Source organism: Myotis daubentonii, chromosome 13, assembly GCF_963259705.1.
Source record: "Myotis daubentonii chromosome 13, mMyoDau2.1, whole genome shotgun sequence".
Lineage (NCBI taxonomy): Eukaryota > Metazoa > Chordata > Mammalia > Chiroptera > Vespertilionidae > Myotis > Myotis daubentonii.
Genome location: NC_081852.1, coordinates 36,687,876 through 36,706,553, shown reverse-complemented (window position 1 = coordinate 36,706,553; position 18,678 = coordinate 36,687,876). Strand labels below are relative to the sequence as shown.

At 45.6% G+C, this 18,678-nt stretch overlaps 1 protein-coding gene across 1 annotated transcript in view; it reads right to left on the bottom strand.

The window, feature by feature from the left end:
- The window catches only part of PAPSS2 (3'-phosphoadenosine 5'-phosphosulfate synthase 2), a 70,689-nt gene that overhangs the window by 15,651 nt on the left and 36,360 nt on the right, over nt 1-18,678 (bottom strand). The window contains exons 2-7 of the mRNA XM_059662728.1: nt 17,294-17,411; nt 9,763-9,998; nt 8,896-9,034; nt 7,906-8,024; nt 7,667-7,780; nt 5,993-6,104 (exon numbers count right to left, since the gene is read on the bottom strand). Of these exons, the coding sequence (XP_059518711.1) occupies nt 5,993-6,104; nt 7,667-7,780; nt 7,906-8,024; nt 8,896-9,034; nt 9,763-9,998; nt 17,294-17,411 (838 nt within the window). The remainder of the gene's footprint in view (nt 1-5,992; nt 6,105-7,666; nt 7,781-7,905; nt 8,025-8,895; nt 9,035-9,762; nt 9,999-17,293; nt 17,412-18,678) is intronic.

Below are 18,678 nucleotides of genomic sequence, written 5' to 3'. Positions count from 1 at the left end.
ACTGGTTCATTTGGATTTTTTTTTTAATTAGGTTCTCAACCATTTCTAATCAATATAATAAATCTACATATAATGATTTAACTACTTGGAAAGTTAAAGTGCATACCAGAAAGGACCATGCCTAGAAAAATATAAACACACTTAAGAAACATGTTTTCAGCTCTGCACCAAAGTAATCTTAAAGCAATAAGGAACAAATTCCTATTAAAACTTCACACATATAACACACAAATATACTTTGCTATTCCTATTTTAAAATATAGTGACTGTAATGTCAGCAAAAACCTGGTGAAACCAGATTTGTACTGGATATTATTCAATACATTCAAAAGCATTATTTTAGATGATTACCTGTTTTCAAATAATCTTAACATGTCAATGGCTCCTCCAACTTCAGAAAGAAGTTGTCCCTTGCAAATATGTGATGGTGTAACTATTGCATATGGTTCCACACCAGGCTTTGGGAGAAGCTACAGAAGCAAACGGAGCTAGAGCGTCCTAGAATCCTAGATGGTTAGAGCACATGAAAACATGCTCTGTGGCATAAGCACAAATGGTCGGGCCGGGTTAACCTGGGTTTGAATTGAGACTTCAAGCGAGTTGGCCTTTCCAGTACCCATTTCCTCATATGCACATCTTCACAGCGGTGTTATCTGGATTAAGTGTGATGTCTTATGTCAAAAGCCAGTCAGACCACATTAAGTGCTGAATAAATGCTGACAGATAGAAGGAAAGCCCTTAAGCCCTGCCTTGGAAACTCAGAGTCCTGGAAGACTTACTTTTAAATGATCGAGTCTCACAAAGCTGCCATGATTTGACCCAACCCAGGGTTGCCAGTCAAGAACAAAAACTTGTAATGCCATTTTTAAATTTAGATTTGACAACCCCCAAACTTTATATTTCCAGTGAGAAATAAAATGAAATAATACAATGACATGAAAGTAGATCGTTGAGGACAATAGGGAGTAACTCATTATATAATTATTAGAAACACTAAAAAAATTAGACTGAGCTAATTTTTTTTTAATTTAGGGGAAAATGTGAATCTTTGAGAAAATTAAAACTGACAAAATGTCAGAATAAAAGAATTATTGCCTACAGACTGTAGGCGATTAAGAATTCTGTAATTCTTTGTCTATAGAAATTATTTTCGATGGTGGTGATTCAAATTTTCATGAATTGGTTAAAATTAAATGATATCTATATGAATTGTATCTTTCCCAACCCTCTAACATATAAACGTTAACCATTTTTTGGAATTTGATTCTGTCTACTTAGTCCAGAAGCCATCAAGCCAGGCTCTGCCTGTCACGATGTGGTACAGGGCAGGGTTGCAACTGGCTTCCTCAGACGCCTCCAGGGTGGCTGTCCAGGCAGAAGGGTGGCTGAGTCTGCCCCTCCCACAGGAGCAGCTCTACTTTCATCTGTTGTACAGATTGCCTCAGATTTCACTGAAATACAGTTATCTGGGTTTTCAAAAAAATATTTTTATTGATTTCAGAGAGGGAGAGGGAAAGAGAAACATCATTGATGAGATAGAAGCACTGATAGGCTGCCTCCTACACCCACCCTACACTGGGGATCAAGCCTACAACCCGGGCACATGCCTTGACCGGGAATCAAACCGTGACCTCCTGGTTCATAGGTGGACGCTCAACCACTGACCCAGGCCAGCTGGGCTGGTTATCTGTTGGTTTTTTTGTGTGTGTGTGTTTTTTAATGTTTGACAAACCACTCATGTGGAGGGAAGAACCTGCCGGACCAGGTTCGGACAATGAGCTGTACTGTCTGTCCCACCTAGCTCATACCTGTCTTCATTAACACTCTATCTCCAGCAGCCAGACCAAACCTTGGCATATGAGAACACTTAATAAATATTTGTTGGATAGCTGATGAACTTTTTTGTGTGCTACTTCAAACGGACATGCCTAGAGATAAGCCTTGTTCTCTTCAAGAGTTCGAGTTCCTTTACTTGCACGCCATGGAGGTTTGTTGATGTATAAAAACATTTACTATTAGACCAGGCATTCCTTTAAGCTTTCAACATCCCCGTGAGGTAGGTACTGATATTAGTATCTGTTTTACAGATGAGGAGACTGAGGCCCAGAGAGTTTAAGTAATTTTCCCAGGTTCATAGCGAATCAAGGGCATATGAACCCAGACAGTTTGGCTCCATAGCTTACACTCTTATCCACTACTAGAGGCCCGGTGAACAAAAATTTGTGCACTCGGGTGGGTCCCTCAGCCCGCCCTGTACACTCTTGCAGTCTAGGCCTCCTCAGGGGCCCCTTTCCCTGGCTGCTGGCACCAGTTTTCCTCCGGCACCCGGAACCCAGGCCTTCACTCTTCACTGGGAGGGGCCATCGCGGCGGGCTTCACTCTTTGCTTGCCGCTCGGGCTCCAGGGGCAGAGCCAGCACAGCGGGCTTTGCGCTTAGCTCTTTGCTCACCACTCAGGCCCCGGGGGCGGGGCCGGCACAGCTGGCTTCACTCTTTGCTCGCCACGCCAGCCTTCGCTTGCTGCTCCTGCCCAGGGCCAGCGGGCTTCACTCCATCGCTTGGCGCCTACATATGCAAATTAGCCGCCATCTTTGTTGGTGGCTAATTTGCATATCTGATTAGCCCGTGGGAAGCATAGCAAAGGTACGGTCAATTATCATGTTTGTCTAATATTAGATTAGATGATATTCCATCTCTACTTTGGTAGAAGTGGGCATCACATTATATCCTTGGTCTCTGTTTTTATTAATTGATATCCATAGGCGTTGAGGAGACTCCTGAAGGGCATGAGGCATTTTGAACCCTGATTATACCCAGGGTATGTCCAGTGGTTTCGGGTTGCAGGGGTAGATGGTGGAGCCAGCAGAGAATTCCCATGGGGCAGAAAGGAGTCTTGCAAGAGTCCCAGAAATAGGCCCTACAGGCTGGAAGCAGGTAAGGATGATGGAAACAGCATGACACCTGGTCTTATCCCCTTACCCAATATAGCCTTGGTGGCAGCCACAGGAGAATTAAGGGAGGTGTAAGATCACAAGAGTCGTCTCACTCAGTCCTCTAACACTGTGGGTATCAAGCAACCTTCTAGAGCAACCTCAAGTGAGGTCAACACAGGGGAAGGGAACATTCTCTTTCCCACTTGGGTACAAGGACAGCAGTGGCTAGAGTGAATGGGAGGATCTGCACCTTTGTGGGTGCAGAGAGACACACAGACCCACATGGCAACTGGCGTATGGCCGGGGGCCTGACTCTGGAGCACAGGCAACACCCTTTGAGAATTTCCACAAACACTGGGGGAGGCTTTGCAAAGAACCTGGATTTCTCTATGAGCAGGGAGGAGTCGAGAACTAGTGGGATTCAAGTATTAATGGAGAGTGACCTCTTTTGTCTCCCCAGACTGGTGGGCTTGGGGGAGGGGAGAGATAGGCACCTGTATTACCTGGGAAGTGAGAGCAACAGGTGCTTCACCCACCTTGTGGTAGAAAGAACCAAATAAGAAAAAGAAAAGCAACGTGTTTTGCAGATTGAAGAGCACCATGAAAGGAAACTGAAATGGTGTGAGAGGGAGGGAGAGAGATTTGGCTGAAATTATCCAGACCGATTTTCTGCATTAGCTGTTCTTCATCTTTCTGGATCATAGCCTCCTTTAAGAAGCCGGCAACATCTAGGAAGCCCAGGAGAAATGCCCCCTCCTCCCCTTCTTAACACATTGTATGCGGGAAACGTGTTTACCCGTTTTACGTATTATACGTTCTACCAGTGTAGTAGAGCGCGGGACACGTGTTAATACGTTTTTTATAGACTAGCGGTAGAATGCGGGTAACGTATAAATACGTAAACTAAAGTTATCGTAATTTTACTGAACGTTGCCATTTGCACAAAAAATTAGCAAAAATGGCCCGCGCCACCTGTTAGCGCGCGATAAAAACTACCCGCAAACAATGTGTTAAAACACAAACTATTTTGCCTACTCCAGGATCCTTTTTGTCCCCACACCCTGAAGTCCTAGACCCCAAGTTACCCTGATTTCCATTAACATTGGCCTTGCAACCACACCCATCACCCTGGTATTTTTCTTTAAAGAACAAATCTTAGTCAAAGGTTACGGACTATGTCCGCAATAAGGTCCTCACTTCCAAGGTGGTTCACTTTCCTTCTGGCCACAGCTCTGGTTTATATGCTCACGGTCAGCCTCTCGTTCGTGGCTGGCAGCCAAGTCCAGTGGCAGTTACTCGATGCAGCCTGCGCTCAGCATGTGTTGAAATTAAGACAAGGAGGTAAATGTCAACTTCCTGAGCTACTAGCTTCTATAGGAAAGGACCTCAGAAGAGCAGCGGGGACGGAAAAAGCAGTGGGCCAGCTGTCAGGACATTCTGGTCTCTGGTCTTGGGCCCCTCATTACCAATGTATGAACTTCAGTAAGTACTTAACCTGAGGTCAGCCTCCTCATCTGTAAAGTAGCATAAAAATAGTTGCCTGTCTTCCAGGGCTTTCAAGAGGATCAAATGAAATAAGGCCTGAGAAAATGCTTTGCAAACAGTGAAATGTACAGATATGCATTATTATTATTAAGGCAAGCTATACGTAAATCAAGTGCTTTTGGAATGTTATTGAATCTAAGAAATGAAGGTCTCAGGATTGGGGGCATTATCAGCCACAGCTTATAATGGAACAGCTGATCAGAGAAGTGAGGGGTGAGGGCCCATGTTGACCAGAGTCTTCTTTGGCTCTGATTCTGGCTTTTATGCCCCACTCCCCAGGCGGAGGCACAAGCCCAGAATATGAACATCTTTCCCAAGAAATAACATCTGATTTGAGTTTTCTTCCTAAAAGGTTTGAGCCCTGCTCAGTTTTACAAATTCAGGGTGACTCTACCACCACCCCTCCCACTTAATCAGCCATTCCCCAGAGTCTTGAAACAGATAAGTACCATTTGATAAGCTCAGGCAGTTTGAGGAAGGAAATGATCAGAGAAAGGTCCGGAGGTTTTCTGAATTACACTTGCTTCTGACCTTGGCCAGATCAGTCCTCTAAAAGCCACCAGCGTGTGCCCAGAAAGCTGCCTCCATGCGCTCTTGTTAGCATTTCCTGGGTGAAGCCATCCTAGTGCAGTTCATGCCTATTGACACTTTAGCACACACCAAGGAGAGCAGCTGTTGGAAGGAGGCTTGACCGAGCACCTGGAGGGTGAGTGGTGCCCTGCAGGTCAGCACCGTGTGCTGAGTGCATCCTGGTTGCCCAGAGCATCCTAGCATCTGGCGACAATGCTTCCGCCTGTCTGCTGCCCTCTGAGTATCGGGGCCAACAAAGGGCGGTGGAGGTGAAATAGCCTTAACCAACCCTTGGCTTTGTGTGCAAGGAAAACCTTCAGTTCCGTGGTTTTAAACAACCAATAATCCTTTGAGGATAACCAGAAAAATCCTTAAAACAGAGCTTCTACATAATAGAACTGGACACACCATAAGTGATCTGTTTTCACAAGATTTACAAACCAAGGACTAGCACCTCTTGCTCCTATGAGGACTCTGAGAAAGATGTTCTCTTTGATAATAAAGAGTGGCAAGAAAAGGAGTTCAGAGGCTTGGTATTGTGTTTTGAAAAAGCTCTGGGAACCATGTGGAGATGGAAAGTTGACAAATGGGAGGAAAAGAGCAAAATCAGTGTTCGGAATGGTACAGAATCTAGAAATCTATTTAGAGAATCAACCTGTATTTATATAATGGAGGGTAATGATGATGCAAAACTAAAGTTTCAACGAGTTAAGTGACTTTTCCAAAGCCAAGAATACGTGGCAGAAGTAGGTCATGAACCGTAGGATTTCTGAGTCCAGCGCAAGTCCCCTTTCCTAATATCTGTCCATCAGCTGTTGCATTGAATACACCAATCAAGATTTGTTCCGATCTGGGGAATTTCACTGTATTGGCCAAATAACAACAATATCAAATAATAATAATAATAATAATAATAATAATAATAATGAAACAAAAAAACCATACCATCTAGCAGGGTGCCGAAGTGTATAACCTGCAAGTACTCCTTCTCTCGCATAAAACCATTGAGGGGCGTGGCCCAGCCTTCACTCAAAACTTGGACCCACTGAAGATCCAGCTGCAAAACAGGAAAAGCAGGTGAACATTTCCATAAGCTCTGCTGTTCAGCCATCTGGCCCCAGGGCAGCCCTTTCTAATTCAGTTGACAGGAAGATGAAGGCAGAACCTTTTATGTTTTTAGTGTTCCCATGTGTTAACGCCGACCCATAATCTTGGGGCCAGATACATTTGAATCTAGAACTCTCCTACAGAAGAGTGGTGAAAAGAGTTCAAACTGAGGTGATTTATTTGAACACTTTAGGCTGTATCTATCCTTATGGTGTGCAACTGTGTGGAACATTGACAATTCATTCTCTTCTCCACGCCCCCGCAACCACACACACACACAAATTCTGGCTTGGCTATATTTTTTTCACCAAATGCACTATTTAGTTGACTGAATTGGGCAAACCATTGACTCTAAAATAAAATTCCAAAATTCTTAGCATGATACTGAAAGCCCTTTAAGCTCCGGCCCAAGAGGCTCATGCAGGCACTGCCACCTCTTCCCATTGCCCGCTTGGGAGCCAATTCACTAACAACACCAGCCAATGTATAGTCTAAACACATATGTGGTTTCCGGCTTAGCCTCCTTCCCACCTGGAAACTCCTATTCATCCTTTAAAACCCAGCTCCTGGATCACTTCTCTGAAACGTTTCCTGTCATTCTTCAGACTAAAAAAATTAATCATTAGATTGTTTGAAGTTCTTTATGATTTTTGTTTTTTTTACCTTGAAGCCCATTTTGTTATTGGAACTATGATTTCACACTGTAATTATAATTATGTTTCTAAGCTGCCTGAAACATTGGAATGTTCAGAATTTATCTTGTAGACTAAGGGGTTCTGTGTATAAATTTGTCATGAGTTATCAGAGTATAGAGTCTTCACGAGCTGAAACAGGTTCCCAATGTATTCTGTCTCTTATAAAAATATACAAGGTTTTAATAGACAACAAAAAGATACCAATGAAAACATGGTCACCTTGTATGGACCAACTAACACTGATTCATAAAAAGGCCAAGTCTGTGCAGAAAAGTCTACAGGGGTTGCATCTGTATCTTCCAGGCAGCAGAATAAATGCAACTAAAGCTGCCTCCCTCTCTCCTCAGACCAGATGCTCCCAGATGAGGAAAGAGTAGAATTTGCAGAGTAGAAAAAGATTGAGGCATTCATATCACTTCAGTTCTGAGTTGTATTTTGTTTTCCCCAAATTCTTTCTCGGTTGCCCAAGAAGCACTTGTGTTCCTGACAAGCAATCTTCCAGTAGCTGCCAACAATTCTTGCCTATTGCACACACTTTGGCATAACGGAAGGGATGAAGACAATCAAGCAACACTGTCCTATGGAAAACAGTTACCTTCCTGGCCTGCCTCTGTGTCAGCTGCCCTGTGGCAATTCTTGGCAACAGATTTGATTGGAGAAGAGGTTAAAAGACATTTGACAAGATGAAACGTTTTTCTTTAAGAACACTGCATTTTCCTTATTCATACCGTGAATATTAAGAAGAGTAACTGTACATGAATTATCATGACTGATGATCTTAAGCATAATTCCCCTTGGCCAGCCTGTACCCTCTTACCTTGGTAATTGGCAGGGATGGGAGAGCTTCCGCCTCAGCTCGGACTTGGTCCAGTTTGTTTTCCGGCACAAAGAGCTCGCGGATGCCATTGATTACAGTATGGGGTACAATGTTCTGAAATGAAGCAGCATGGGGGACAATTTGAAATGAAAACTATAAAGAGAATGCTTCAGTAAGTAGATGATCTTTCCTGATCTTATTCAATTTAAAAGCAAAGAAAAGACAAGCAGGCCACCCACCTGCTCTTGCAGAAGTTCCACCACCTGCTGGACACAGTCGCTCACGGAGGACGAGTCGGTTTTAAGCACCAGCTCGGGCGTCTCGGGTTTCTCATAATCAGAATCAATGCCTGTAAATCCTGCGAAGCAGAGGGTGGAAATCACATCTGCCCCAGCAGAACCATCTTCTTAATCAATAAGACATAACACATGTCGGAATAATGTGCTAAGCTGAGAATTCAGATTATAACAGGAAAGGTCACCCAGCCATCCTGGACCGCTAGCAGTACGTGAGAAAATACACAGCTGCATTTTCAATAGAGAAAGTCCCAAATGAGCCACAAAATCTGGCTGTCCAAGCCCCCTGCAGCTGATCAGAATGAAAAGATGGGAAAACCCAGGTGCACTCCTACGAACACGCTCACACGGACTCATCCATGTTAGTTTCCTGAACTTTACTGCTCATCACTGAGGTGACAGTTCTTAAAAAATATGAACCCACAGTCCTTGGAATGTGGTTAGAGTGTCGGCCCTCGGACTGAAGGGTCCTGGGTTTGATTCCAGTCAAGGGCACGTACCTCGGTTGCAGGCTCGATCCTCCGGCCCCCAGGGCCTGTGTGGGAGGAAACCAATGGATGTGTCTCTCTCACACTGATGTTTCTCTCTCTCTCCTCCTCCTCCCTTGCACTTTCTCTAAAAAAAAAAAAAAAATCAATGGAGAAATATCCTCAAGTAAGGATTAACAAAAAACAACCAAACAAAAAGATTAGTTGCAATGTGGAAGCTAAAAGATAAAAATATATAAGATTAAAAAACTATTTAAAAATATGAACCCATGCTTTAATAAGCCCATGGGCATACCGAAGAAATGAGGGTGGGACAGAAGTTGTGTATGCTATATGCAATTTTAGAGAACAGCTTCTGAAACTTCCGACAGGTTTCTGGAGACAGACCAGGAAGAATTGGTGACAGACGCAAGAGGCAAAGGTGCAGCTGAGCTGGTTCTCCTACCTTTGATCTCCCCAGCTCGGGCTTTTTTGTAGAGGCCTTTGACGTCTCTGCTTTCACAAATGTTTAGAGGCGCATCTATAAATATTTCAAAGAAGGGAAGTCCTGCCAATTCATGGATTTTGCGGGCATTCTCTCGATCCTGGAAAAAAAATTTCACTTAAGAACATAAGAAGAGGTTTCCCCATGAAATTCTTCATCCGAAAACATCATGGGAAGGTAACAGTGGGGTCTGTGCCCAGCAGAGGTGGCGGGAGTCTTCTCCTTCAGAGAAAGCCCAGAAAGGTCACTCCAGCGAACATAGCTAGCTCTCTTGAGGACTTTCGGAGCACAGCCCCGGGAAAGAATCTCTGCTAAAGTTCAGGGCTGGCCACGTGGGAGCACTTCATTCAAAGGACACGTTCCAAGTACAGAGCTTCCTATTGGAAGCTCACAGACAAGCCGGCCCTCTCCCCCTCCCATGATTTCAATGAAACCCAGAACCTGAGGCTTGGGGAGAAACTGCTGTTTCCTTTAAGCGAGCTAAGCCCTCGGAGTTTGGGGAAGAAATGAAATTATAGAGCCTTAGAGTTTTTCTTGGTTAATGTTTTCTTCCTTTCAGCTCTGGCCAAGTGTGCCTTACAATTGTGTGTGTGGAAGGCTTTCTGTAGTCTGGTGCCCTGGCATCTGGAAATGAAGGACTTCTCTTTATCACCAATATTAAACAGAGGAAATGCGGAAGCAAGTGAGGGGAGCAAGGAACGGGGGGTGGGGGGTTGGGGGGGGCAGGATGGGAAGTTGAACATTCCTCCAGACCCTCCCCTCTCCCAACTCCTGTTCCTGGCAGTGAGAGCGCTGGGCTGGCAGTGTGTGGGAACCAAATCAGTTTACCTTTGTGAAAGGAGAAATGAAGCTGGTAATGCAGACCAGACCGGCGTCGGCAAACAGCTTGGCCACCTCGGCAATCCGGCGGATATTTTCCTCTCTGTCTCCCGCGGAGAATCCAAGGTTTTTGTTAAGGCCGTGACGGACGTTGTCCCCATCGAGGGAGTAGCAGGGGATGGCGTGGGAGACCAGGTACTCCTCCAGAGCAAAACTGATGGTCGTCTTCCCGGCACCGGAGAGACCTGTTCAGAGCAGGCAAGACAAGACAGGCATTGACCCTGATTGTTTAAGATGACAAATTGGAACCTGATCCTAATCGTGACCTGATCCTAACTTTTACCTACTTTAAGTGTAAATTATACCCTTATTGCAATCATTTGACTGACCTCAAATCAAAACCCTTAAAATATAGAAAACGTCTAGTTTGCTACAAGTCCAATACTTGCAGCATTTCTTTCAAATCTTGAGATGACTATTTGTCTCTTATTAGGACGCTAGCCTCTCAAAGCCAGGGAGGTTCATACATGGGGAGACCTTGTGGGGGCTGCATTTGGTTCTTGCTATGTTCTGCTTGGCCGGCAGAGTGTTTTAAAAATTAGAAAGTTGCACATAAAAATCCAGATTTGAGCTTCTCTTGATAAAAACAAGCAGACAAAAAACCAAGATCTGGTGAGAGTGTTCTCACAGCCTCTTGTGACAGCAATCAGCTAGAGTGGAGGGGAAAGCCAGCCCTCGGAGGCTGGGAGGCCACCTCCCTTGTCCATGCCCCTAAACAAGCATCTGACCACAGAGCCCATATACTGTCCTTTATTTTAAAAAACTTTTTCGCTGATGACTCTTGAAACATCAAGGGTGGGAAGCGTCCTGAACGAGGCTGTGTATGTACTGAGAGCTCCCATACACTCTTGGCTGTTTGGAGTCTTTACATGAGAACAGTTACCATGTACCTTTCACCACGGTTTCAAAGCACAATGGCTGGAAACACACTTTATCATTTCAATATGAAGGAAAACATAAGGAGAAAGGGAATTATATAAGTAATTTGAAAATAACTTAAAATCCTGGAAAAGTAGCACTTTACACATTCAATAATCCTACAGATCTTGGAATCTGAAGAATATTCCACTGTGCAAAGCTACCGTCAGACAGCACTCGGGCTTGGAAGAGGAAAAGTTAGGGGCAAAGAAAAGAAGGTCAAGAGGTCACTACAAAGACAGAGGGTGGAAAGAGGGAAAAGACAAAAAGTACAAGAAAAGCAGAGACGAAAGACAAAGAGCAAAGGAGACTTGATAAGAAAGATATTACATGGCCCTCGCTGGTGTGGCTCAGTGGATAGAGCGTTGGCCTGCGGACTGAAGGGTCCTGAGTTTGATTCCGATCAAGGGCACATGCCCAGGTTGCAGGCTCAATCCCCCATAGGGGGCATACAGGAGGAAGCCAATCAACGATTCTCTCTCATCATTGATGTTTCTATCATTGTCTCCCTCTCCTTTCTGCTCTGAAATCAATAAAATATATTTTTTAAAAAAGAAAGGTATTACATGAAAGGTAAACATATAATTTCCATATTTTAGTTATGGTTTATCATGCACCTGGCCTTGAGATAGGATCATTAGTACAAGTGGCTATCTGAAGAATGTGTTGGCAATCTCTACAAATCACTGCTGACGACATTGTCTATTATGTAACTTTGTCTGTTATGTAACTTATTGACTATTAGAATTTGTCTGGTTGTAGGGTAGGAGAAATGGAATTCCTGAATCTCTGGTATGCTCTCTCCCAGCAGAAAATGAGAGAAAAAATAGAACTTTCCTTTGATTTTGTTTCAGCTCTCAGAAAACTAAGAGCTAAAATCACAGTAACAGTATTTTTTTTAACAACTGAATTTATTATAGAATGTGGATATTAATACATCAAGTAAGTGGTATTACTCTCATTTTTATAAGAGTAGGTCATTCATTCAAGTAAAGTATCTTGTCTTTGCCACTTTTATTGTAGAGCCATATCACAATTTATATCAGAAAGTAGATTCTTCATGTACCCTATTTCAAAGAACAATGTTTTTTCCTGTGGAACTAGCATGGGTCTTGCTAAATGAATCTTTTTATATCATCACCAGGTTTATCCAGTTGATTGAACTGATTCCAAACTTCTACTCTAAAGTGAGATTAACGTTGTATTTGACTTTCCGAATCATCTGCTCAACTACCATTTTGTCATTTCAAATCAAGGCTCAAAAATGGATGGCCTGGAAAAAGAAGTGAGCAATTTGAATCATGAACTTGACTTGCATTTCTTTCAAACCTTGAGATAACTATTTGTCCCCAAGAAAAAGTAATGTATTAGGTCAATAATATTAACTTTTTTTTTTTTTAGCTATCATTATTCTTTTTAAGACATTTTAAAAAATTATTTTTTAAAGAGAAAGAGAGAGGGAGTAAGGGAGGGAGAGAAACATCAATGTGAGAGCAAACTATGATCACCTCCCACTGGGGATAGAGCCCCCAACCTCGGCATTTGACCTGACTGGAAATCAACCGACAATCTTTTAGTGCACAGGACGACGCCCAACCAACTGAGCCACACCAGCCAAGTCCATCATTATTATTTTTATTACTATGATATTACTGTGAAGTTTCCCAAGGAGTGGCTATTGAGACAATATGTGAAAGTATTTGTTTTCTTCAGAGGTTAAAAGTAGGGAGAAGTTGTTCTGTTTTTGCACCCCTGTGCTTCCTAAACACTTTTACAAACTACAGGAAGCTGAAATCTTGTAAACCAGCTACTGCTTTTTCAGATGATTGCCTTCAAGTGGCTTTTAAATTCTGAACATTATCATGCATAATGTATCATGCTTATTTCAGAATTAATTTTTTTCCATTGATTTTCCTCTTGCATCCACCAAGGGTTTTGTTGGGCCATGGTAACTATGTCAAACTAGATGGCTGCCATATTTGTTTTAATACTTTGCAGTAACACTACTTACATCTACCGAGAGCTTTACCATGGACGAGGCACTGCTAAGTGTATATCCACTCTCTTTCACTTAGTTCTACCTACACCTCTATGAGGCAGGTACGATGTTTCTTCCTTAGAGAGGTTAATTGACTTGTTCAAAGTCACATGGTTAACATAGGCTCAAATCCAAATCTCTGGATTAGAAGTGTTTGGTTTCTTTGGATTGCCTGGTCAATATCTTACCCCTGTACTATCAGAATAAAAAATAAATGTTGTCCCCTCTTCTACCAGTTCTTTTTCATTTTTCTAGGATATTCCAGATCAGAAAAAAAATGGACTCTGTGTGGATGTCCTAATTTGAAAGTTGGGCAAATCCACAAAGGCAAACACAAAACATAAAGACAAGCACACAACAAGGAAGAAAGAACTGGGACACAGCTGTGCTTTATCTGTTGCTGCCCTCATGTCGCTCAGAGGGAATTGGGGGAAACATTTCAGGAATCAAGCCAGGCGAATCCTGCCTTTTGGAATATAGCAGGCTCCTTGCCCACTGTCTCTCATCACCCTGGAAGCTGGAAAAAGTTGTTGGTCCAGGGATGAATAAAACCAGGAAATCAAAAGCAAGTGCCACAGTCGCTGGAAAAAACAACAACAAAACTTGAAAAAGAAGGAGACGGATGTAGACAAAAATGAGAAAGACTCAGGATGTCAAGAAAAGAGGCAAGGCAGGTCCCTACCTGCCACAGTCATTAGAATTATTCCCAGGTAAGACTACATCAGCATTTGTGAATGGATAGTAATACCTAAATAATTTCCTAATCTGTATCAACATATCTAAGGTCATCTCTTTTTGAAATAGTATGTCTGTAAAATGACCTTGGTTTGTCCTTTTAAGTCCAGGCTATGTCAGACTTTTCCCAGGAATCAACTTTGTCTACATTGTACTCAGAGTATAAGGTGATAGCCCAGGAGAAGCTCTAGTTCTGTTACTAACTCAGCTTTGACATTCTGTGGCTATAAAAACACAAGAAATGGGAGATTCATTTGGTTACCTCAGTGGGAGTAAGTTATTTCTATATGTAAGGGCAACAATCCTCAGCTAAATAGAAATCACAAGTTTTCCTTCTTGCACACAGTTTAATTTTTTTACACAATGAAAAACAGTCTCATCAGATGCTAAAATATCAGAAAACATAAAGAATATCTCTAAACATCCAGGACTGTCTGCTTGATGCCAAATGTTTGATGTCATGTTAGAAAAGCCACATTCATGACTGCCAGTAAGTGTGTTTAGGCACAGAATTGAGAATTATGAAATTCCTTAGGCCGAATGGAAATGTCATCATCAACTTGTCCCATCTTTTCCTGACAAAGAGGAGAAAACTGAGAACTGGAGACATTCCATGTGACCCAAGTCCTAGTTCTTACTGAGGTGGAGCTAGGAGGCAGCTCTCAGCCTCCTTCAGTGGTCCTCAAGCTTCTGGCCCTTTAAATACAGTTCCTCATGTTATGACCCAACCATAAAATTATTTTTGTTGCTACTTCATAACTGTAATGTTGCTACTGTTATGAATCGTAATGTAAATATCTGATATGCAGGATGGTCTTAGGCGACCCCTGTGAAAGGGTCGTTCAACCGCCAAAGGGGTCGCGACCCACAGGTTGAGAACCACTGTCTAATCAACACTAATAAAAGAGAAAAATGGTAATTGGCGTACGAGCTACCCTTTTCATTGGCTAATCAGGGCTATATGCAAATTAACTGCCAACTAAGATTGGCAGTTAACTGCCAAGATGGCAGTTAATTTGCATATGTAGGCACAATGCAGGGAGGCGAAAGGGAAAGCAGGAAGAAGCCCCCTGCCACTGACAGTGACTGGAAACCCAGGGGGGACCTAAGAGCTGGGGGGCAGGGCAAAGGCGGCCCTGGGCCACCTTTGCCCTGCACCCCAGCCATGATCGGAGAATCAGGCGCCTTTTCCACCCTGGCCAGTGATAGCAGGAAGTAGGGGAGGAGCCAGCGATGGGAGCTGGGCACGGTCGAAGCTGGCAGTCCCGGGAGCTAGGGGTCCCTTGCCTGGGCCTAAAGCGGAGCCCACGATCGCGGGGCCGTGCAGCTGAGGGCCCCCGCTGCCCGGGCCGAACGCCTAGGCCAGAGGCGTTAGGCCTGGGCAGGGGCGGAGCCTGCAACCGCGGGGAGCTAGGGGTCCCCTGCCCAGGCCTGACACCTCTGCCAGAGGCGTCAGGCCTGGTCAAGGGGCCGATCCGGTGATTGGTGATCGGAGGGTGATGAGGGTCAACTCCTCTGGCCAGAGGCATCAGGCCTGGGTGGGGGGCGGAGCCGGGGATTGGGGGGATATGATGGTCCCCTTGACCAGGCCTGAAGCCTGGGTCAGAGGCGTCAGGCTTGGGCGGGGGGTGGAGCAAGCGATCAGAGGGAGATGGGGGTCCCCTGCCCAGGCATGATTCCTGGGCCAGAGGCCTCAGGCCTGGGCGGGGGCCAGAGCCAGTGATCGGGGGGAGATGGGGGTCCCCTGTCCAAGCCTGACACCTCTGGCGGAGGTGTCAGGCCTGGGCAAGGGGCCGATCCTGTGATTGGAGGGTGATGGGGGTCAACGCCTGAGGGCTCCCAGTATGTGAGAGGGGGCAGGCTGGGCTGAGGGACACCCCCCACACACACACCCAGTGCACGAATTTCGTGCACCGGGCCCCTAGTGTTAAAATAAACACGTAATTATGTTACACTGATTTCCTTAACATTGTGTGTCACACATCAATTTTTGATTAAAATATATCAACAGGCCCTAGATGGTTTGGCTCAGTGGATAGAGCCTGAGCCTACGGACAGAAGGGTCTCAGGTTCAATTTCGGTCAAGGGCTCATGCCCAGATTGCAGGCTCGATCCCCAGTAGGCAGCATGCAGGAGGCAGCCGATCAATGATTCTCTCTCATCATTGATGTTTCTATCTATCTCTCTCCCTCTCCCTTCATCTCTGAAATCAATAAAGACATACTTAAATATATATATACTAGAGGCCCGGTGCACAAAAATTTGTGCACTCGAGGGGGGGGGGGAGGGGAGTCCCTCAGACTGGCCTGTGCCCTCTCACAGTCTGTGACCCCTCGGGAGATAACGACCTGCTGGCTTAGGCCTGCTCCCGGGTGGCGGAGGGCAGGCCCAATCCCTAGGTGCAGCCCCTGGTCGGGCTCCGAGCAGGGCCGATTGGGGGGTTGGGGCACCACCCCCGTCACACTCAAGGCAGGGTCGATGGGGAGGTTGCGGCGCCACCCCCTGTCACGAACAGAGCAGGGCCAATCAGGGGGTTGGGGCACTGGCCCCTGTCACTCACAGAGAAGGGCCCATCAGGGGGTTGGGGAGCTCCCCCCTGTCACTCACAGAGTAGGGCCAATAGGGGAGTTGGGGACCGCCCCCTGTCACACACAGAGCAGGGCAGATCAGGGGGTTGGGGCGCCGCACCCTGTCACATTCAGGGCAGGGCCAATGGGGAGGTTATGGCTCTACCCCGTCACACACAGAGCAGGGCCCATGGGGAGGTGGGGCGGGGGGGGTTGGGGTGCCGCACCCTGTCACACACAGAGCAGGGCCGATCCCGGGGTTGGGGCACCGCAGCCTGTCACACACAGAGCCGCAGGGCAATCAGGGGGTTGGGGAGCTCCCCCGTATCAGGCACAGAGCAGGGCTTACAGGGGGTTGGGGCGCCTTTCCCTGTCACGAACAGAGCAGGGCGGATAGGGAGGTTGTGGCCCCACCCCCTGTCACACACAGAGCCGCAGGGCAATCAGGGGGTTTGGGCGCTGCCCCCTGTCACACTGATCCCGGTGCCGGGAGGCCTCATGGCTCCGCTGATCCCGGTACTGGGAGGCATATTACCCTTTTACTATATAGGATAGAGGCCTGGTGCACGGGTGGGGGCCGGCTGGTTTGCCCTGAAGGGTATCCTGGATCAGGGTGGGGGGTCCCCAATGGGGTGCCTGGCCAACCTGGATGAGGGGCTGATGGCTGTTTGCTGCTGGTCACACACCCTTCAGGGTGGGGGTCCTCACTGGGGTGCCTGGCCAGTCTGGGTGAGGGGCTGAGGGCTGTTTTCAGGCTGGTGGGTAACTGAAGCTCCCAACTGCTCCTTTTTTCCTTTTTTTTCTTTTTTATTCTGGGCCAGCTTTAGCTCTGAGGCTTGGCTCCAGCTCTTAGGCCTCAGCTGCTGAAAGCAGGTATCTGGTTTGTTTGGGTTCTATAATCGAAACACTGTTTCAACTCCAGCTCTGAGATCCCGGCAGGCTGAAAGCAGGTTTCTGGGGTTTTGTTTAGCTTCTATATTTGTAACAATGTTTCAAACTGCAAGCTCAGAGGCCGGCAGCGGCAGGCGGGGAACGTTGGAGTCCTCCGTCACTGAAGCAAGCAAGCCTCATGTTCGCTTCAAGCTGCCTGGCTGCCGGCCGCCATCTTGGCTGGCAGGTAATTTGCATATCGCCCTGATTAGCCAATGGGAAGGGTAGCGGAGGTACAGCTAATTACCATGTTTCTCTTATATTAGATAGGATATATATCAACACGGCATACCTGTCAGCCACACGGTACATCCTCGGAATCCGCCCCTTGTTCCAACTACCTGCCCTCTCTTATTCCTGCTCACATGGTGGGCCTGATAGATGACATTGGTGGATTTGTGCTGGTTCTCCTACAAAGAAAGACAAGATCAAGTACAATAGTTAATAAGCTAATAAACATAATATGTATAAATATAATAAAGTAACAGATTACATTAATAGTCTTCCCCAAAGGAAACTCCTCATTTATCACTGGCATACAGAGCACATTAATTAATTCTACTACAGACACAGCCTTTAGAATACACATCATGACTCTTTGAAAGTACAATTTGAATGAGATAATTATTGATACAATGTAAAAGTTCTGGTTCCATGACATTTTAAAATGTAGTTTTTGCCCTGGCCGGTGTTGCTCAGTGGTTGTAGCATTATCCTGTGCACCACAGGGTTTCGGGTTCAATCCCTGGTCAGGGCATGTGGGTGAGGCAGCCGATCAATGTCTCTCTCTCTCTCTCTCTCTCTCTCTCTCTCTCTCTCTCTCTCTCTTTCTCCCTTCCTGCCTCCCTCTCCCCCTCTTCCTTCCACTTTCTCTAGAATCAATAAAAAACAGATCCTCAGGTGAGATTGAAAAAAATACATAAAATGTGCAGTTTTTTGGTGAAAAGAAATTTTAATGATGGGATCCAAAGACGGTGGGGTAGAAGGAACCCATAACAGTGGTTAAGTAAAAAGGTTGGGAACTACCCACATGTATTTTTGGTGTGGAATTGAATTTCTTATGAAAAGTAATCCAAGTTGCTTAACTATAAAAATCTATGGAGCCTTTTAAACACCACACACGTACACCCATCAGAGCTAAAAACAAAACAAAACAAAAGAAAAAACACCAATATTCTTTGAGCAAGACCCAGAGAAGCTTAGAAAACTCTGGGCCACATAAGGGCAACTATTAAATTCTGGAGCACATTAAATCACCTCTTTGTGCCACCCCCTTGGGGAAAAACAAAGAAGGATATGAATAGGACGATTTGGAGGCTACATGAGATAAAGGATGTGAACATGCCTTTACCGGCAGCGTCCTCTATAAATGTGGATGCTGCTGCTCATCCTCAGTGTATACCCACCCCTAACAGGAAAGGCGGGAGCCAGCTGGACAAGGACCAGGAAAATCGCTTCAAGACCAAAGGGAGGGAGCCCCCTGCTGGCCTTGGGCAGTGCAACCAGTGGGGGCAGGCCTGCTGACGAGGCACAGAGCCCCCAGCAAAGGGGCCAGTCAGGCAGGGAATGGGCAGTCAGAGGGAGCCAGGAGGAAGATGCTGAAAGCTGGGATCAGCTGGGTTGTCTGAAACCCTACCCGGCTAGATGCTCAGATCACCCGTCAAGCAAGCCTGGTGA